The sequence below is a fragment of the Chlorocebus sabaeus genome, chromosome 9, assembly GCF_047675955.1.
Source record: "Chlorocebus sabaeus isolate Y175 chromosome 9, mChlSab1.0.hap1, whole genome shotgun sequence".
NCBI classification, from domain to species: Eukaryota; Metazoa; Chordata; class Mammalia; order Primates; family Cercopithecidae; genus Chlorocebus; species Chlorocebus sabaeus.
In genome coordinates, this window is record NC_132912.1 from 70,222,143 (window position 1) to 70,243,115 (window position 20,973).

At 43.8% G+C, this 20,973-nt stretch overlaps 2 protein-coding genes across 2 annotated transcripts in view; both read left to right on the forward strand.

Moving 5' to 3' along the window:
- Positions 1–8,866: 8,866 nt before the first annotated feature.
- Positions 8,867–20,973, forward strand: part of PPA1 (inorganic pyrophosphatase 1) — a 29,784-nt gene continuing 17,677 nt past the window's right edge. Inside the window, exons 1-2 of the mRNA XM_007963178.2 lie at positions 8,867–9,044; positions 12,093–12,151. Coding sequence (XP_007961369.1) covers positions 8,981–9,044; positions 12,093–12,151 — 123 coding nt within the window. The 5' untranslated portion in view covers positions 8,867–8,980. The remainder of the gene's footprint in view (positions 9,045–12,092; positions 12,152–20,973) is intronic.
- On the forward strand, positions 11,069–11,707 carry LOC103216058 (interferon alpha-inducible protein 27, mitochondrial-like). The gene has a single exon (XM_038009115.2). It carries the CDS (start codon positions 11,163–11,165, stop codon positions 11,529–11,531), a length of 369 nt encoding a protein of 122 aa, XP_037865043.2. The 5' UTR covers positions 11,069–11,162; the 3' UTR covers positions 11,532–11,707.

Consider the following 20,973-nt stretch of genomic DNA (forward strand, 5'->3'; position numbering starts at 1 on the left):
GCTTACATCTCTGGATGAAGAGGAGCAGTATCTGGACATAATGTTGAAATTATCATGAGATACTAAACTTGATACCAGGATTGTTTGAGACTTTTGGGTATCACTCTTTAGGGAGAGTGAGTGTGTTTTTCCTGCGAAAAGGGAGAGATGAACATTTATGACTAAGAAGGTGGACTTGTAATAGAGGGTATTATCGTTCCTAGTTAATTGCTTCTCTCCCTGTAGGAGGATTATACAGTCTTAAACATGGTTACGCATTTGCAGTTCCCCCTAGGGGAGTATTCATATGTCCATGCCCAAAGTCATAGGACTTTGTGCACAGAATGAGTGAAAGTGACATATACCATTCCTGAGCAAAAGCTTGTGAGCCATTGTACGGTTTGCCATTTCTTTTTTCCCTCTGCGGCAAGACCAAGATGGGGGATGCTACTTCAGTCTGAGCTGAAAATAGGAAGGCAGATGGGGCAGAACCACAGCTGACCCATTGTCACCACCATGGAACCCAAACAAGAAATACGTGTTCATTCTCACAAGCAAATGAGATTTTTTATATTGTTTGTTACAGCAGCATAAACAGGTAAAAACTGACTAACTACAGCTGGCTTACCATTTGGGCCCAGCCAATGGAGACACAGACAGGAGATTGGAGGAGTGGTTGAGGAAGGGAAGGGGTGTGTCTCCCTTCCTTTTCTGCCTCAGGCAGCATCTCCAGCAGCAACTCTGTACAGATAAACAGGCCCACTGTGCTGCCAGCTCCACCCAGAGACCCTGCACTCCTCCCTCTGGGTGACTGTGCCTCTTGCTCCCATCTCTCCAGCCTCGAGATGATAGTGGCTTCTTGCCATTGCCAATCTCCGTTTGGTTTCTCAACTCTTTTATTATCTATTGACCAACTCCCCGCCTTAAAGTTCTTGTCTTAAACACTTTGAGTAGCTTTTGTTTCTCTGGTTGACTTTAGCTGATACACTATCCTATGTAAAAATTTTGGAGTAACTTAATCTCAGATGTCTCAAACTTTGTTTGTTTGGAAAAAAGATATATCTGCTTTTATAATTGTTTTTTACCATCTAAACCATTTAAAAATGTACAGTTCAGTGGCATGAACACTCATATTGTACAACCATCACCACCATCCATCTCCAGAACTTCTTTTTTTCTTTCTTTTTTTTTGAGACAATCTCACTCTGTTGCCTAGACTAGAGTGCAGTGGTGCGATCTCGGCTCACTGCAACCTCCGCCTCCCGGGTTAAAGTGATTCTCTTGCCTCAGCCTCCCGAGTAGTTGGGACTACAGGTGCATACCACCAGGCCCAGCTAATTTTTGTATTTTTAGTAGAGACGGGGTTTTGTTATGTTGGCCAGGCTGGTCTTGAACTCCTGACCTCAAGTGATCCACCCACCTTGGCCTCCCAAAGTGCTGGGTTACAGCCGTGAGCCATGGCACCCAGCCTCCAGAATTTTTTCATCTCCCCAAACTGAAACTCCACATCCATTAAACCATAACTCCTTTTTCCTCCTTTCTAGGCCCTGACAACCACCACTCTTCTGTTTGTCTCTATGAATTCCACTATTCTAGGTCCCTCATGTAAGTGGAGGTACACACTATTGGCCCTTTTCTTGTTTGGCTTATTTCACTGAACATAATAATAGATTTCAATATAAATTTGAAAGTTTTCATGTTATAGGACCTCTAGGTGGTAGCTGACACCAAAGATATACATGAGATAATGTAGACAGACAGTATCTCTCTAGAGAGAGAGAGAACATGAGAAATAAGAAAGACAATGATGATTAAGACGATGAAATGAAGAAGGCTGAGAGGGCGAATGAGAAATGAGCAGCAAAGAAGTAGGAAGAATATGAGAAGAGAATGTAGTCTTGGCCGGGCGTGGTGGCTCACACCTGTAATCCTAGCACTGTGGGAGGCCAAGGTGGGTGGATCATTTGAGGTCAGGAGTTCGAGACCAGCCAGGCCAACATGGCGAAGGTTCATGTCTTCAAGTTACATTCTTGTTGTAGCATGTGTCAGAATTTCACTCCTTTTTCAAGCTACCAGTCTGCCTTAGCCAAGACATTTTTGGTTTCAAGTCATAGAAACTTTCCATTTAACAGGTTTAAACTGCAAGGAATTTATTATCTAATGAGACAAGAAGTTCAGCGGCAAAGTAGTTCCGGGGTTAGTTAAATCAGTAGCTCAAAAATATCTTTTTTTTTTTTTTTTTTTTTTGAGATGGGGTCTTGCCCTGCCGCTCAGGCTGGAGTGCAGTGGAGTGATCTCAGCTCACTGCAAGCTCTGCCTCCCGGGTTCACACCATTATCCTGCCTCAGCCTCCCGAGTAGCTGGGACTACAGGTGCCTGCCACCATGCCCAGCTAATTTTTTTTTTTTTTTGGTATTTTTAATAGAGACGGGGTTTCACCGTGTTAGCCAGGATGGTCTTGATCTCCTGATCTCGTGATCCGCCCGCCTCGGCCTCCCAAAGTGCTGGGATTACAGGCGTGAGCCACTGTGCCCAGCCAATAATATCTTAAGAACACAAGTTATTTCCATCTTTCTGTTTTGCTGATTTCTGCATGGCAGCTTGGTTCCCAGGCAAACTCTTCTCATGGTGGAGATCTCATAAGAAAACTGCAGCACTGTTAACCATTTGTATTAATCAGCTCTTCCTAGATTATGCTGCTGTAACGAACAGCCCCCAAATCTCCATGACTTCAAACAAGCATGCGGAACTATACTCTTCTTAAGATAAAGGAAAAATGTTCCAGAAACCCTCTAGCAGCCTTCCCTTCATCCCATTGGACAGTACTGTATCACATTTACATGACTGAAAAAAATCACTGGCAGTCATGATTGTCTTTGCTCATTTAAAACTCATTCCTTGGCTGGGCGTGGTAGCTCATGCCTATAATCTCAGCACTTTGGGAGGCTGAGGTGGGCAGGTCACGAGGTCAAGAGATTGAGACCATCCTGGTCAACATGGTGAAACCCCGTCTCTACTAAAAATACGAAAATTAGTTGGGCACGGTGGCGCATGCCTGTAATCCCAGCTACTCGGGAGGCTGAGGCAGGATGAATTGCTTGAACCTGGGAGGCGGAGGATGCAGTGAGCCAAGATGGAGCCGTTGCACTCCAGCCTGGGTGACAGAGTGAGACTCTGTCTCAAAAAAAAAATTTTTTTTTTTAAATTCTTACACTAGAAAAACTGGTTGTATACTTCACTTCTGAATGTACTCCCAGGCTAGGTTGGGTTTACATCCTATGCACTCTGTAGGCATCTAATAAGTACTAATTTCTATACTGAGAGCAGAGACTACCCAGGACACAAAAGGCGATTCGATTGTTTTGGATGATTAAATTGTTTTGGACTGATCTTACATCAGTTAACAGTTTACACAACCATTATGAAGTACTTGGGAGGATGGGAGAGGACCGCTTTACTAAATTATAAACAATGTTGCTAAAAGTGGCGTTCCACGAAGACAGAGCCAGCCATCTTAGATTATGACTTTCTTTAAGGATAATCAAGTTGCAACAAATACCTTCACAAATAATTTCTATTATATTCTAGATATATATTACTAATATATTCTAGAGGCCTAACTATAGCCAAAAAGTAATTTTAAAACTTCCTCAGTATTCTTTAGGAAACCTAAGGACTGTCCACATCGCATCCCTTCAAGTTTAAAAATCAAAGTGGAGGCCAGGCACGGTGGCTCACACCTATAATCCCAGCACTTTGGGAGGCCAAAGCAGGTGGATCACCAGAGGTCAGGAGTTCAAGACCAGCCTGGACAACATGGTGAAACCCCATCTCTACTAAAAATACAAAAATTAGCCAGGCATGGTGGCAAGTGCCTGTAATCCCAGCTACTCAGGAGGCTGAGGCAGGAGAATCACTTGAACCTGGGAGGGCAGAGGTTGCAGTGAGCTGAGATCACACCACTGCACTCCAACCTGGTGACAGAGGGAGACTCCGTCTCAAAAAAAAAAAAAAAAACCTCACTTCATGAAGATGAAGGAATGGCTGGCTGCCCTGAGGCAAAGATGTGCACAAGACAGTAGCTTCTTTTTATTTTATTTTATGTATTTTTTGAGACAGAGGTTTTGCTCTTGTTGCCTAGGCTAGAGTGTATATTATCTCATGTATATTTTGGTGTCAACTACCACCTAGAAGTCCTATAACATGAAAACTTTCAAATCTATAACTAAGTCTTTTTTTAACACTTGCTGTGGTCATGCTCTGTGATAGGTGGGTAGGGATGTAGCCCTACTAGGCCTTATAGTCAGAACTTAGAGCCTAGAGGACAGATAGACTTCAACAGATAATTATAATCAATTTGGGTGAGTAGAGTGATATAGAAAGTACAGGGCATTACATTATGGGAACAGAAAACCTATATATATATATATATCTATCTTGGCTCACTGCAACCTCTGCCTCCTGGGTTCAAGCGATTCTCCTGCCTCAGCCTCCTGAGTAGCTGGGATTACAGACACGTGCCAACACGCCCAGCTAATTTTTGTATTTTTAGTAGAGACAGGATTTCGCCATGTTGGGCAGGTTAGTCTTGAACTCCTGACCTCAGGTGATCCGTCCTCCTCAGCCTCCTAAAGTGCTGGGATTACAGGCGTGAGCCACCACACCCAGTCTCTTGAACAAAATCAGGATTCTTCTAGAAAAGAGAAGGTAATATGGCCATTGGGTAGGGAGCTAGCAGTGTTTGGTATAATACCCTCCATTTCACCCAGACTCTCTCAGTAAATGACACACCATTCAACTCAACCAGTCCTTGTAGCCAGAAACCTGGGGCTCATCCTCAAATCTCCACCTCTCTCCTCTTCCATGCTATTCAATCAATAATTCCACTGATTCTACCTTGAACACAGCTCTGTAATCAGCCTTCTCTTTTGCCACCCAAGTTCAGGAAACCACCACCATCTTTCTTCTGGGGCCCTGCAGTGGACCGCATTGGTCTCCCTGCCTCTAGTCTTATTAAACCTCAATCCAAGTTCTAAGCTGCTGATAGTACCTTTTCTTAATGCAATTCTGATCATGTTATTTTCCCATTAAAAACCGTTCTTAAGTTTCCCATTGCTCTTGGGAGAAAGTTCAATCCTCATATAATGCCTTCCAAGGCTTTCTAGCGTTTGGCCCTATTTCTCTAGTCTCACCTCTTTTTTTTTTTTTTGAGATGGAGTCTCGCTTTGTCGCCAGGCTGCAGTGCAGTGGTGCAATCTCAAACCTTCTGGGTTCAAGAGATTCTCCTGCCTCAGCCTCCTGAGTAGCTGGGATTACAGGTGCGCGCTACCACGTCCAGTTTATTTTTGTATTTTTTAAATAGAGACGGGGTTTCACCATGTTGGTCAGGCTGGTCTTAAACTCCTGACCTCATGATCTGCTGGCCTCGGCCTCCCAAAGTGTTGGGATTACAGGCGTAAGCCACTGTGCCTGGCCTAGTCTCACCTCACCATTTTCTGGCTTTGGCCTTGTCCCCTTTGCCTTATTAATCCCATCTCATTCAGATTGCAGGTTACAGGTCACTTCCTTGAAGAGGTTTTCTGTTCCCATAATGTAATGCCCTGTACTTTCTATATCACTCTACTCACCCAAATTGATTATAATTATCTGTTGAAGTCTATCTGTCCTCTAGGCTCTAAGTTCTGACTATAAGGCCTAGTAGGGCTACATCCCTACCCACCTATCACAGAGCATGACCACAGCAAGTGTTAAAAAAAGACTTAGTTATAGATTTGAAAGTTTTCATGTTATAGGACTTCTAGGTGGTAGTTGACACCAAAATATACATGAGATAATCTAGACAGAGAGTATCTCTCTAGAGAGAGAGAGAGAACATGAGAAATAAGAAAGACAATGATGATTAAGACGATGAAATGAAGAAGACTGAGAGGGAGAATGAGAAATGAGTAGCAAAGAAGTGGGAACGGGCCAGGCATGGTGGCTCACGCCTGTAATCCCAGCACTTTGGGAGGCCGAGGCAGGCGGATCACGAGGTCAGGATTTTGAGACCAGTCTGGCCAACATGGTGAAACCCCATCTCTACTAAAGGTACCAAAAATTAGCCGGGCGTGGTGGCACACCCCTGTAATCCCAGCTACTCAGGAGGCTGAGGCGGGAGAATTGCTTGAACCCGGGAGGCAGAGGTTGCAGTGAGCCGAGATCGTGCCATTGCACTCCAGCCTGGGTGACAAGGCAAGACTGTGTCTCAAAAAAAAAAAAAAAAAAAAAAAAAAAAAGAAGTAGGAAGAAGTAGGAAGAACACGAAAAGAGAATGCAGTCATGGCCTGGCGCTGTGGCTCACACCTGTAATCCCAACATTCTGGGAGGCTGAGATGGGCGAATCATTTGAGGCCAGGAGTTCGAGGCTAGCCTGGCCAACATGACAAAACCCCATCTCTAATAAAAATACTACAATTAGCCAGGCATGGTGGTGCATGCCTGTGATCCCAGCTACTCAGGAGGCTGAGGTACAAGAATCACTTGAACCTAAGAGGTAGAGGTTGCAGTGAGCCGAAATCACACCACTGTACTCTAGCTTGGGTGACAGAGTGAGACTCTGTCTCAAAAAAGAAAAAAAAAAAAAAAAAAAAAAAAGAGAGTGTAGTTGCAAGCCAAAGAAGGAAATTAGAGACACCCAACAGGGTCACCCAGAGCAAAGGGGACAGGATATGGACTGGAAAGTGCCACTAGATTTGGTCACTGAGAAAGATAATATTTGAGAAGAGATGGACTCCTTCTTTGTCAAACTAACGTACTTAAGAAGGTATTCTTCACCTTTTCATTAATTCCTCTACCCATTTGTCCAGCAAAGGTTCAGTAAACATCTACTCTAGGCTGTGTACTGTAGGCCCTAGGGAGACATAGTAGACCAAGGTCCTTTTGGGCCTATGGGCTCACTACACTTGACTGCAAAGGAAAGTTACAATGCACCAGGGCTGGGTGTTTTACCAGAGCTGGTACTGACTGGCTCTCTGAACACATTCGATGAAACAAGAGCCAGTGTGCAAGTTCGGAGGTCAGTGAGACTTTATTATCTTGCTGTGAGCTGGCAGGAGGCAAAGGGAAAGTGTATGTAGAACATTATTATTGCATCACTGCTGTCTTCTTAAGTCAGTCACAGATGAGAGTCTGGGTATTTCCAAGAAAATTGGTTCCATCTGCTCAAAGGCAGAAAAGTGATAGAGCAGTCCAATCAAAAGAGCATCCCCCTTAAAATATTCTCTGAACTTGATCCTACTTTTTTTTTCTTTTTTGAAACAGAGTCTCGCTCTGTCACCCACGCTGGAATGCACTGGGATGATCTCAGCTCACTGCAACCTCCGCCTCCTGGGATCAAGTGTTCTCCTGCCTCAGTCTCCCGAGTAGTTGGGTTACAGGCGCATGCCACCATGCCCAGCTAATTTTTGTATTTTTATTAGGGACAGGATTTCACTGTGTTGGTCAGGCTGGTTTCGAACTCCTGACCTTAGGTAATCTGCCCACCTCGGCCTCCCAAAGCGCTGGGATTGAAAGTGTAAGTCACCATGCCTGGCCTTGACTCTAATTAGTGACTAAACTATTGCTTCACTGTTTTTTTTTCCTGCCCTTTTGTTCTAACTGCAGTAAAACAGTGTGGTGTAATGTTCAAAAAAATCAGTGAATCACAGCCTTCTGAAAATTAATGGGTGTCAGTGGGGTTTGGGAGTTGGACAGAGACAAAGGGAGTGACACTATAACTAACTGGAGATCTTATTAGGTTTTCATTTAATATTCATTTTTTACAATAGACATTGTTTTGAAAAGAAGAGTTTAATTCAAAATGTCCTTAAGACACATTATCTTTAATGCTCTAGAAAAACAGTTATTTAAATAAATCCTGGCCATGAAAATTTTTTAACAAATAAAACTAGGCATTCTTTGAAATGTAAATAATAATTTCCTAATTTATATTGAGGATTTTGGATATACTTTTTTTCTTTAACATGTATGCCTGGGGAGGTAGGTAAGTGATGCAAATATTTGCCCATTGCCTCTATCAGACTTTAGTTTTTGGGGTCTGGCCTGACATGATGAAATATAAACAGGAAAACAAGCTCAGAGGAGCCTGTCCCTAAAAGCAATCCTTCCCGCGACTCTAGCTCACGCCTGGACCTTCCCAATGCTTCCATCTGAGGCCCCTGGGGACCCAGATGGGTTAAGTAAGGTGGTCGGGGGGGCGGGTAGGGGAAAGGGGGTAGTAAATCTACCCCCTGGGGAGGGTGACAGTAACAACTTCCAGAGTGTTTACAAAGACCCAGGCTCTGCTCCAAGCCTTTGACGTGTATTAACTCGGGTAATCATCCCAGTAACTCATGAAATAGTTACTATCTTCACTTCCCAGATAAGCAACGGAGTCAGAGAGGTTATAGAAAGTGGAGGAGCGAGTACCTTACTGGTAGCCACTAGGGGTGTCGGTAATACGGCTCAACTTTGTTAAGACGGATCAGAAAAATTCTCACCTTTAAGACCGCAAGCAGGGCCTGTCTGGGGAAGCAGATGACTTATCAACGCCTTTTGAGATAAGGAATAGGTCTGCGGGGAGGAGTGTGTGAGAATCAAAAGTGAGTTCCCTGTGTGCGTGGTCGGCGGTCAACTCCTAGCCAGTCCAAGCTTAGGGCCTGCGCATTTGCCCTCCCGGCTCAGAGCCCAATGCCGAAGGAATAGAGCCAGCGCCGGCGGCAGCCACGTGGCCCAGGCTCTGATCCCCGGCTGCCAACGCAGAGGCTGGGCCCGAGGGGCGGGGCTCGGGAGTGCGTAGTGCGCCTGCGCACGGGGTTGGCCCGGCGGGGGTGGGAACGCTAGCGGAGCCGTGTTAAAGGCGCTCCCCGCCCCGCCCACCGGGCCAGTACTCGTAGTGCGCAGGCGCGGGGCTGTCTGCTTGTCTGTCGGCGCCGCGTGCGGGCTGGTGGCTCTGTGGCAGCTGCGGCGGCTGGACTCCGGCACCATGAGCGGCTTCAGTACCGAGGAGCGCGCCGCTCCCTTCTCCCTGGAGTACCGAGTATTCCTCAGTGAGTGTCTGCGGCCCCCGGCCCCTCCGCGCCCGTCCGCCCATTCATTCCCGGGCCTCGCCTCCCCGGGAGGGTGCGGCCCGCGTTCGGCCCGAAGTCTCCGACGCGTTGTGGGGCCTGGCCGGCTCTCACATTGCACACTTGCCGCCGCCGGTCGGGGCAGCGGGGGTCGCCTCCGGCCATCCCTCCCCGCTGAACGGAGATGGTCCCTTTCTCACGCCCCGGGGTACCCGAACCTGGGCCCAGCTAGTTTTGCATGTGTCCGACTCGGACAGGGTCTGATGGGAAAAGGAAATCACAGACCCACCCTAGAAAGGTGCCTGGAGGTAGCATAATCCCCGTAAGAGGATTGCTCAGTTTGGAGGAACGGCGACTCCGGGGGGGGGGGGCAGTGACTTCCTAAAGACCTTAATTCCGCCGCCGTAGCTCAGATTATGGGCGCTGAGCGAAGCCAAGTCCACCCCCTCATTTTACAGAAGGGGAACTGAGGCCCGGATCGGGAGCCTCTGTGAAGGCGCTGGACCGGTCCTCCGGGGTCCCGGTAGCGCTCCTGCCTCTCCGCCGCCTGTGTTCCCTCAGCGCCCATGCTGGGAATCCTTATGAAACAGAAAGCTATTCCTCTCAAATCAAACAGATGACGTCAGTCTGGAAGAATGACTGAGAAAGTGCCAAGTTTTTACCTTTGCAGGATTCGGCGTCTAGGGGGTACCTACCCCGGGTCCTGTACCTAGGGCTGCACGGGGAAACCGGGAGGCTGCAGGCTGGCGCCCTCGACGCTCCTTAGGGCACCACCTTTTTTTTGGCCTTGTAGGTGGAGGAAAGCTACTTGGGGTTTTTCTTTATCCTCTTACTGCCCCCACCCCCAGCTACTAGGAGTAGATTATGGGCGATAATGGAGGCGTTCGTAAATGTGTCACCACAAGCGCTTCTATTTTAATCTCTTTACAGTTTTATTTGGAAGGAAATGGGCAGGTGCCTCGAACTCTGAGTTGGTGTATGAAGGACGGGGAAGCGGGGAGTAGAGGGGACTAATGGGAATAGGCATTGAAGGAACAAAGCTCCTAGCAAAAAGTAGCCTGGTGCGGAAGGAAAAGGAAAGTGAACCGTAAAGCAAACATCTAGCCGAAGGTTAACTATCAGATAAAATCCAGGAAGCGTGAGAACTACCCCCCCCCCATTTTATTTAATTTTGCAATTAAGCAACAAGGGCAGTGCAGTAACTTTTGACTAATAATTCATGGAACTATTTTTCTGGAAATAGTGTTGGCTCCAGAATTTCTCTGTAGGAAGGGCTTACAGAGGTGACTGGTTTGAAGGTGAGGGGTGGATCTTCAAGCTATATATGCAGAATAAATACACTGCTTTTACTTAGGTTATTTGCAATTAATATTTTCTCTCTATATATATAATATATATGTTATATATATCTTCCGTTATGGGAGACCAAAGCTACTTCTAGAATTTGGCACTAGCTGAAGTAACCGTTTTTGTCAAGTGGAACTCTTTGGAACTTAAGAAATACTAATAATTAGAACCCACTATATAGTTATCAAATTTTAAGTGCTTTATCCTTCTTTAACAGAAATAAACTTTTTTTTAGCTTTATAATATTACATTTGTCAATTTCTCTAAAACTGATAGAGGACTGGACAGACTGCAAAGTCACAATTGACCCTAAAAGGACTTTTATGTTTTATTGTTTGTGTTTTGAAACAAAGTCTCGATCTGTTGTCCAGACTGGAGTGCAGTGGCGTGATCTCGGCTCACTGCAACTTCAGCCTCCCTGGTTCAAGTGATTCTCCTGCCTCAGCCTCCCGAGTAGCTCGGATTACAGGCACTTGCCACCACGCGCGGCTAATTTTTGTATTTTTAGTAGAGACGGGGTTTCACCATATTGGTCAGGCTGGTCTTGAACTCCTGACCTCATGATCCGCCCGCCTCGGCCTCCCAAAGTGCTGGGATTACAGGCGTGGGCCACTGCGCCCAGCTTAGTGTGAGAATAATATCTTGGTTTAAAAATATGTACTGGTGGAACACATCCGAGCTTAAGATGGTGGGGTCAGCTTCACATTCTCAGGAACTCTCCTTCTCTGGGCCAGGGAATTAACCCCAGCAGGCATGGTGGCCTCAGCTTTCACCTCATCAGCAGTGACCGGTGTGGCCAAAGTGGCCCAGGTGGCCTCTAGCTGTGCCGTAGTCTTGCCCCTGACGAGGATTGCTACAGTCGTGATTGGAGGAGTTGTGGCCGTGGAGGCTGTGCCCATGGTGCTCAGTGCCATGGGCTTCACTGCGACGGGAATCACCTCGTCCTCCATAGCAGCCAAGATGATGTCCGCAGTGGCCATTGCCAATGGGGGTGGAGTTGCCCCGGGCAGCCTTGTGGCCACTCTGCAGTCACTGGGAGCAACTGGACTCTCCAGGTTGACCAAATTCATCCTGGGCTCCACTGGGTCTGCCATTGTGACTGGCATTGCAAGGTTCTACTAGCTCCCTGCCCCTCGCCCTGCAGAGAAGAGAACCGTGCCAGGGGAGAAGGCACCCAGCCATCCTGACCCAGTGAAGAGCCAACTATCCCAAATATACCTGGGGTGAAATGTATCAGATTCCGCACGCCCAGAGGAAAATAAGAAATAAAGATGAATTGTTGCCAAAAAAAAAAAAAATGTGTACTGGTCGGGTGCAGTGGCTCACCCCTGCAATTCCAGCCCTTTGGGAGGCCGAGGTGGACAGACTGCTTTGAGCTCAGGAGTTGGAGACCAGCCTGGGGAACATGGCAACACAACCTCCCTACAAAAGATACAAAAATTATGCAGGCGTAGTGGCTCATGCCTGTAGTTCCAGCTACTCCAGCTACTCAGGAGGCTGAGGCTGGAGGATCACTTGAGCCTTCAAGAGGGAAGCAGAGGTGGCAGTGAGCCAAGATCACACCATTGTACACCCTCCTGGGTGACAGAGTAAGAGACCCTGTCTCAGGAAAAAAAATGTGTACTATGTGCATTTAGCACTACAATTAATTACAGTAATAACTTTTTCTAATTTATTTTGCAGAAAATGAGAAAGGACAATATATATCTCCATTTCATGATATTCCAATTTATGCAGATAAGGTAAGGCATCCTTGTCTTTTGGACACAGTCTGTTTACTCAGATCAACTAGTTCTACATATGAATTTTCTTATATGTCTCTCAACAAGTGCTTAAAATGCCTCGCTGTGCTGTGAGTTAAAGGTCGGTTGATTAGACTGGGCGTGGTGGCTCATTCCTATAATCCCAGCACTTTGGGAGGCTTAGGCGGGTAGAGGCCAGAAGTTCAAGAACAGCCTGTCAACATGGTGAAACCCTGTCTCTACAAAAATTACAAAAATTAGCCAGGCGTGGTGGCATGTACCTGTAGTCTCAGCTACTTGGAAGGCTGAGGTGAGAGGATCGTTTGTGCCTGGGAGGCAGAGGTTGCAGTGAGCCGAGATGCCACTACTGTACTCCAGCTGGGTGACAGAGTGAGACTCTGTCTCAAAAAAAAGACCATTGACTAAATAAGAAGTTAGTCTTAAAACTAGATTATTTAGTTAAAGAAGCAAATATAACTTGGGGAACGAGAGGAGGCATAAAAGCAAAAGTATTTAATCTGTCTTGGTTAAAAAAAAAAAAAAAAAAATTACATTAGTCGTTTTTGTATGTGTATTTGGAACTAAAGTCGCAATACTTCATTACTGGTTCTAAAATAAACCAGGTAGCCAGCACAGAATTTTGACTGTGGGAACTTTATGAAATAGTAAAAATAAACTAGATTATTCAATGAGTATAGGAAAATTTAGTAATGGGCTAGTACAGTTAAGATTTGCACAGTTAAGATAGAGTTAATAAAGGTAGGCACACAGACTTCTAAAAGGAAATAGCTGTTCCTGTATATACCAGTGAGAAGAAACCTAACCGTAGCACAGATTGGTAGGTTTACCACAAATTGGTAAAAATCTTTACTTTTCTAGGGGGAAAAAAGTCTACAACTGTATACACCAGAATAGCTGAGTGTGGGGCGATTGTAATCCCACTTAGGAGGCTGTGCTGGGAGGACCACTTGAGCCCAGGAGTTTGAGACCAGACTGGGCAACATAGCAAGACCCTGTCTCAGGAAAATAAATAACAATAAAAATATATATCAAAATATTTATGATTCGTGGGACTGCCCGTGACTCTTGGTTTTATTTTCGTTTTTGTCTTCTTATATTGTCTAATCTTTTTACAAAGAACATGTGTTATAAGTACAACTTTAAACAGTCATTTTAAAAAAACCCGTCTCTTCTTAGCCTCCTTTCCAATGGAAGTAGTTTGTACTGTATTTAGCAACTTGACACAAGGGCAAATATCTTTTTCTTTTTCTACCTTTCAATTTTTTTCCTTCAGTACGGAAGTTTGATTCACATTGAGTACAAAGGTTTTTGAGTTGTAAGAATTACATAGGTTATTGACCTTCCTTAGCTAGATGTCAATACACAACACACGTGAACATCACTTTGCAATGCACGTCTAGAATAATAGTAATTTTGTTCTTGTGTGTGCTGTCTTACTGTTTTTCTGGGCGTGACTATTAGATAGACAAATTCATTGCACTTCTACCAGGAAGTTTGCTGTAGTTCTGTACTGCCAGAAATTCCAAATTTTGCATTGCTTCTGAGGAGCCTTCCTGGGTAAGACTCCAATTGGAGGCAATGGAGCAAACAGCCCCAGGCCAATTATGTGCCACAAATACAGGAGGGACCTCTAATTGGCATGTGTTTTTCCTGTGGGAGTATCAGCGTTGTGTTTATTCAGAAACTTGAATTTGTTACATCTGATTTCCTGGGAGTTGATATAAACTGCAGAATCCTTCCCTCTTGAATTGGCCCCATTGGGTTGGCTTGAATTATCTGCTTGTTGTATTACAGTATGTATACCATACTGTAGCATCTCAGACCATTTTGAGCAATGAAGAGGTATAAAATCATGACCCTAAGTTTATTGATAATACCCTGGCATACAGGTGTGCTACAGGAAGAAAACATTTTCTTGACATAGAGCTGTTTTCCCAGTGTTCATAAGTGATTGTATTCCTACCAAGGACCAGAATGATCATAGATGTTTTGGTACCTACACTTATTGCTGCTTCAAGTTACTCCAAAATAGGAAACAAGCTACATTTTGGTGTCCTGTTAAATGTGTTCACTTAGATTACTCAGGGACACTGAAGTCTTATAAGGGACTGGTTGTGTCTATAAAGTGGATTACTCAAATGAAGACTCTGCCCTTGGTCTGCCCTGTCCCAGCTCAAAAGCACAAGCTCTTATGACTGGATTTTACCAGTGGTCTAGACCTCAGTGGACCTTGGGTAGGAGCCTTCCTGTCTGACAGGCCGGAAAGAATTCTTTTGTTTTGTTTTTAAGGAAGTTACTTGTTTAAAACACAAATAAAGGTGTGGTAGACATCATTTTGGATTATAGCCTTTAAAAAAAATCTGATTAACTGGATTCATTAGAGTGTGATTTTCTTTCTTTTTATAAAAAAATCCATTGTGATTAATTTTACATGAATACATTCTTATGAGCTTGGCCTTGGACTTTGTTCCTAATGTGGTCTGAGGGATGATAATGAGGGAATGTCATGATCAAGTGAGCATGTACCTTTAACATGGCTCAGTCAGCTCCACTAAGGAAAAATGTCCAAGGACTCATATCCATATCAGACCTTTTTTTTTTTTTTTTTTTTTTGAGACAGGGTCTCACTTTGTCACCTAGGCTGGAGTGCAGTGGCATGATCGTGGCTTACTGCAGCTTATACCTCCCAGGCACAAGTGATCCTCCTGCCCCAGCCTCCTGAATAGCTGGGACCACAGGCACATACCACCATGCCCAGCTAATTTTTCTATTTTTTTGTAGAGATGGGGTTTCCCTATGTTGCCCAGGCTGGTCTCAAACTCCTGGGTTTAAGCGATCTGCCCACCTCAGCCTCCAAAAGTGCTGAGGTTGCAGACGTGAGCCACTGTGCCCAACCCATATCTGGACCTTTTAATGTAGCTATTCAGTTCGGCATATACCGTTAGGTAATCAGTCCAGCCAGTTCTGGAAACTCTTTTGACTCGGGTACCCTGCTTTGATTATTTCCAAATCCAGTGGGTAGAGAAAGTAAAGGCAAGGGCTCACTGGATATTTTTAAATTGCAGGGATGTCCTTTGCTCTGGATCAATTTTAGGATCAAATATAAAAGCACCTATAGCTCAGAGTATCTTCTAACATAAAACTTCTGAGATACCAGAAATTTTCCAAAACATGGTAATAAACAGTATGAAACACTGGGTAGATAAAAGCTTTCTGTAAATCTTAAAGTGCTCAAATATCATGACCTGATTGGAAATCAGATATTTTTCTATTCTGTATCTTAAACTTTCATGTTAAATTCTAATTCTGACAATGTAGGGTTCTGTTTTTTTCAGGTGATTGTTGGGAGCATATAGAAGCATGTATAAATATGGAATATGTGTTTCTTTTTTTCCCTTCTGAAAGAAAGTCAAGCCTCTAATCAAACAGATTGATGCTTCAGAAACTTAAAAGAATATTATCTACAATTTGGCATAAATGCATTTTTCTTGGGAACGTTTCCATGGTCAAAATTGTTAGTCATTGCAAAACAGAAAAGTTTGACAACTGGAAATGCAGACCCTTTTGCTTGATATTATAAAGACATTAAAATAAACAGATTATGCTTAGAATATCTGTTTTCAAAATGTAGTCATCATAAAGCTTATCTGAAAAGAAAAAATAGCAAAAATAGCAGCTTTTTCTCCCCCCCCACTTTTTTTTTTTTTTTTTTTAAGACAGGGTCTCACTCTGTTACCCAGGCTGAAATGCAGTGGTGTGATCTTGGCTCACTGCAGCCTCCACCTCCTGGGCTCAAGCAATCCTCCCACCTCAACCTCCTGGGTAGCTGGGACTACAGGTGCGCACCACTGTACCTGGCTAGTTTTTTTGTATTGGTAGAGACAGACTTTCGCTGGTCCCGAACTCCTGAGCTCAAACAATCTACCCACCTCAGCTCCCAAAGTGCTGCGATTACAGGCGTGAGCTACCACACCCAGCCAGCAGCCTATTCTTAATTATGACATGACAAATTAAGTTATTGCTCTACGTAGGTACATATGGTAGTGTGCAGTAGCAAATACAGGCATTTATTTGAGCTGCAATGAGTAGAAGATCTATGTAACTGGAAAACAAATGAGTATTCTAAAAGTTTTGTGTGTATATGTTTTAATTTCTTTAATAAGTTAATGATCTCCCTTGGAATCTTAACACAATTTTTTGAGCAAATGTTTTTTGGGTTGGTGTAAGTCGTGTCTTTCTTTACTAAGTCACAGTTCTAAGTGAATAAGGGGCACAACAGTGTGAACTTCGGTCATCGTGTTTCTTTCTGATAGCTTCTCAAATAGACTTCTGTCACTGTTGATGAAATATTTCAGGTATCCATATACTTTTAACAAATTAGAGTATATCCTTCTAGAATCATATTACCAACTTTACAGCCAGAACAGAGTTAAGAGCCATTGTCATTTGGTGAGCAGTGAATAAGGTAAAGTATTGTTGGAAATGATGAAATCTGGTATACCTTTTTGAAAGCGTCTTTATGGGGATGGAACATTTTCTTTTAACTACATGAGTTCTTCTGATAGGGATTTTATACTCCAAAACTAGTCTAGAAGTTAAAAAAAAAAAAAAAAAGGAAAGCTTGGTTTGGATTAGCTTCTTGCTGTATGTTTATTCTCTAGATAAATTTAGAAGAAAATTCTCTCCACCGCTACTGTTTTTTCTCCAAATTTTATTGCAAAACAATAAAGATTTAAAAACGGGGGGTGGACTAGGTGCCGTGACTCATGCCCATAATTCTAGCACTCTTGGGGGCCTAGGTGGATGAATTGCTTGAGCTCAGGAGTTCAAGACCAGCCTCAGCAACATGGTGAAACCCTGTCTTTACCAAAAAAAAAGAGAAAAAAAAAAAATTTAGCTGGGTGTGGTGGCAGGTGCCTGTGGTCCAGGAGGGCTGAGGTAGGAGGATCACTTGAGCCCTGGAGACGCAGGTTACAGTGAGCTGAGATCGTGCCACTGCACTTCAGCCTGGGTGACAGGTGAGACTCTGTCTCAAAATAAATAAATAAATAAGAGTGGTGGTACCAGAGGGTGATTTTTGTGTTTCTTTCTAAGCCTGGTATTTACTAGATTTCTGAAGTTATCTAGAGAAACACACAATGAGTCAACTTGAAAATGCTAATGTCAGCCACTTGGTGTAATTCTGTAGTATAGTTCATCGAATTGACCAAATCCGGGGTTAGAAATAAGTCTCAATGCCGGGTGCGGTGGCTCACGCCTGTAACCCCAACAGTTTGGGAGGCTGAGGTGGGCAGATCACCTGAGGTCGGGAGTTTGAGACCAGCTTGACCAACATGGAGAAACCCCGTCTCTACTAAAAATACACAAATTAGCTGGGTGTGGTGGTGCATGCCTGTAATTCTAGCTGCTCAGGAGCTGAGGCAGGAGAATCGCTTGAACCCAGGAAACTGAGGTTGCGGTGAGCCAAGATTGCACCATTGCATTCCAGCCTGGGCAACAAGAGCGAAACTCTGTCTCAGAAAATGAAATAAAATAAATAGATAAGAAATAAATCTCAATAAGGACACATTGAACTTAACTGCTAAGATTTAAAGATGAGATGTGATTAAATTAAGAGCATGTTCCCTATATATGTACTTAACTGCGTTAGTAATACCAGCCTACCAAATGGCCATAGCCTGGTCATTAATAAATGACTTGTCAGACTACTGACTTGGTCCACAAGACTCTAACCAGTTTGGAGATGAGACTGGCCCTTACTATATTACTGTAATTAGTATTCCTGTTTAATTAGTGAAGTTATAAGCCTAACCAAGATATAGGAGATATTTCTTCTATTCCTGAAACATTTTTATTTTAAATCTTTTTGATTAATGGAGTGATACAATGTAGACTTGTTGAGTTGCCAATTTCCTTAGAATCTGGACATCTTTAACATTTTGTTGTAACGTCTTGACTACTTGATAAAATGATTATAAATCTGGGAAGTGAAATAGACTTTTATTTTTTTGTAGAGACAGGGTCTGTCTATGTTGCTCAGGCTGGTCTTGAACTCCTGGCCTCAAGCGATCCTCCGCCTCAGCCTCCCAAAGTGCTGGGTTTACAGGCACAAGCCACCATACCTGGCCTGAAATAGATAGTTATATTTCTGACTTTGGGAAGTCAGAGGTAAAGTTATAGTTTGCCTTTTCCCCGTATCCCCCACTGGTTTATCAGCAAGGTAATTTATTGGGTTTACCAAAATCATCCCTTTAGGGAGACTTAACTTCCTTCTTTTCTGAAGCTGTTAACAGAGCTGAGAGCTCTGATGCCAGACCAATGACTGAGACTCCAAAGCATGGTAGGATTGGAGGATGCATTCTGGGAAGTCCTAACAATGGGGGTCACAAGATAGTAAATCCAAGATTCAGCTAAGTAACAGTTGAAACCAGTTGGGATTAAAGAAGAAGGAATGAATTTGTAACTGAGTAGTACTAAATTTCTTAAAATCGCTATTTTTTAAGTGCATGAATATTGGAATCATTAAAACGCATAAAAACAGTATAGTTTTATAGCAACTCCGTTGCTAGAAAATTCATTGAATTTCTCATATCAGTTGCCCTGAAAAATCCTAAATATCACTGTTGTTCACCTAGTGGCAACTCTGAATTATTAGCCAGGATGTCTAGAAGAAAGTTGTTCTTTAGTAGTAATTCCTGCTGAAGTTTGTGGGACACCCCCTCCTTATAAGTACAGAGTTGGGCAGGATGGCTTGCACCTGTAATTCCAGCTACTAGGGAGGCATAGACGGGAAGATCGCTTGAGGCTAGGAATTAGAGACCAGCCCGCTCAACATATCCTGACTTCATCTCCAAAAACATAATTAAAAAACAATTAACCAGGTGTGGTGGTGCACACCTGTAGGCCCAGCTACTCAGGAGGCTGAGGCAGGAGGATTGCTTGAGACCAGGAGTTGGAGGCTGTAGTGAGCTATGATTGCATCACTGTACTCCAGTCTGGGTGACAGAGTGAGACCTCGTCTCTCTCTCTCTTTAAAAAAAATTTTTTTTTAAGAGACAGGTCTTGCTATGTTGGTCAGGTTGGTCTTCAACTCTTGGCCTCAAGCAGTCCTCCTGCCTCTGCCTCCCAGAGTGCTAGGATTATAGGCATGAGTTGCCACGCCTGGCTGAGACAAGTATTACTACAGCATCTACATGAATTTGAAAGTGTGCTAAACATTGATTTTTACAGATGAGTCACTCACCCCAAGCTGTAGCATGAGGCCTACAAGCTGGAGTACCTGATTTAGCAGGCGAGAATTCTACCCCTGAACCACCACCAATGCTACCAGCAGGAAGTATCTGATTTGGAAATCCAACTCTTTGGGAGTTAAAATAACTTTTATTTTGTTCATTGCTAGTCTTCAGGAAAAGTACCTGGCACATCCTGGTGGTCCACAAAAAATATTTGTTGAAAAAAATCAATGAATTGACTCTGACTTTTGCAGGTACTCCCTGCTGTTTTTGCCCAGCTAATTTCTTCTTCTTTTTTTTTTTTTTCTTTTGAGATGGAGTCTTGCTCTGTTGCCCAGGCTGGAGTGCAGTGGTGTGATCTCAGTTCACTGCAACCTCTGCCTCCCAGGTTCACGCTGTTCTCCTGCCTCAGCTTCCCGAGTAGCTGAGACTACGGCGCCCGCCACTACGCCCGGCTAATTTTTTTGCATTTTTAGTAGAGATGGGTTTTCACCGTGTTAGCCAGGATGGTCTCGATCTCCTGACCACATGATCCGCCCACCTTGGCCTCCCAAAGTGCTGGGTATAATCCCACCTATAATGGGTATAAATCACACCTATAATGGTGTGAGCCACCACGCCCGGCCTCACCCAGCTATATTTCTAAAAAGCACCAGACCTTCAGGCTTTTGTTCGCTGCAGAATTCTCTCACCATTTTCTGAAGGATGTTTTCTTCCTTGTTATTTTTTTCCTTCCCATTAATTATGTAGATTTATGTTATTAGGTAATACTGTTTTGAGAGTCTACACATATTTGTCATTTAATGCTATTAAAGTGTTCAATATAGTTTCTAAACTTTGAATTAGTTATTTCAGCTCTATTTGCTGTATCTTTCTTGAAGCAATGTATTCATTTGGTGGCTTTCTTTTTTTTTTTTTTTTTTTTTTTTTTGAGAGGGAATTTTGCTCTTGTTGCCCAAGGTGGAGTACAATGGGGCGATCTCGGCTCACTGCAACCTCCGCCTCCCAGGTTCAAGCAATTCTCCTGCCTCAGCCTTCCCGAGTAACTGGGATTACAGGAATGCCTCATTATGACCGGCTAATTTTTATATTTTTAGTAGAGACACAGTTTCTTCATGTTGGTCAGGCTGGTCTTGAACTCCCTCTCTCAGGTGATCCACTCGCCTCGGCCTTCCAAAGTGCTGGGATTACAGGCGCGAGCCACCGCGCCTGGCCTGGTGGCGTTTTAACAAAATTAACAGCTAATCTTGGCGAGCTCTTCAGTTGATCTTTCATGTCATAACAGCTCCATCTTGTGAATCTTTAGGGTACTGCTGCTGAAAACTGAGAGCCCTGACTTTTCTTTTCACAGACCTACAGATCTCATTTTTACGCCTGAGAAGTGGACAAAACTCTTGAAAACTTAGTGGGCAAGGTGAAATGTAGCCAAAGATTGGTTCTGAGGTTTTCTACCCAGGATGAACAATCAGGGTTACATTTTCTAAACTATCTAGTTATTTTAGAGGGATACAGAGATACAGCACTTTCTTCAGTCCTAGATTTAAGTAATATCTCCATTCTTTTGGTTTT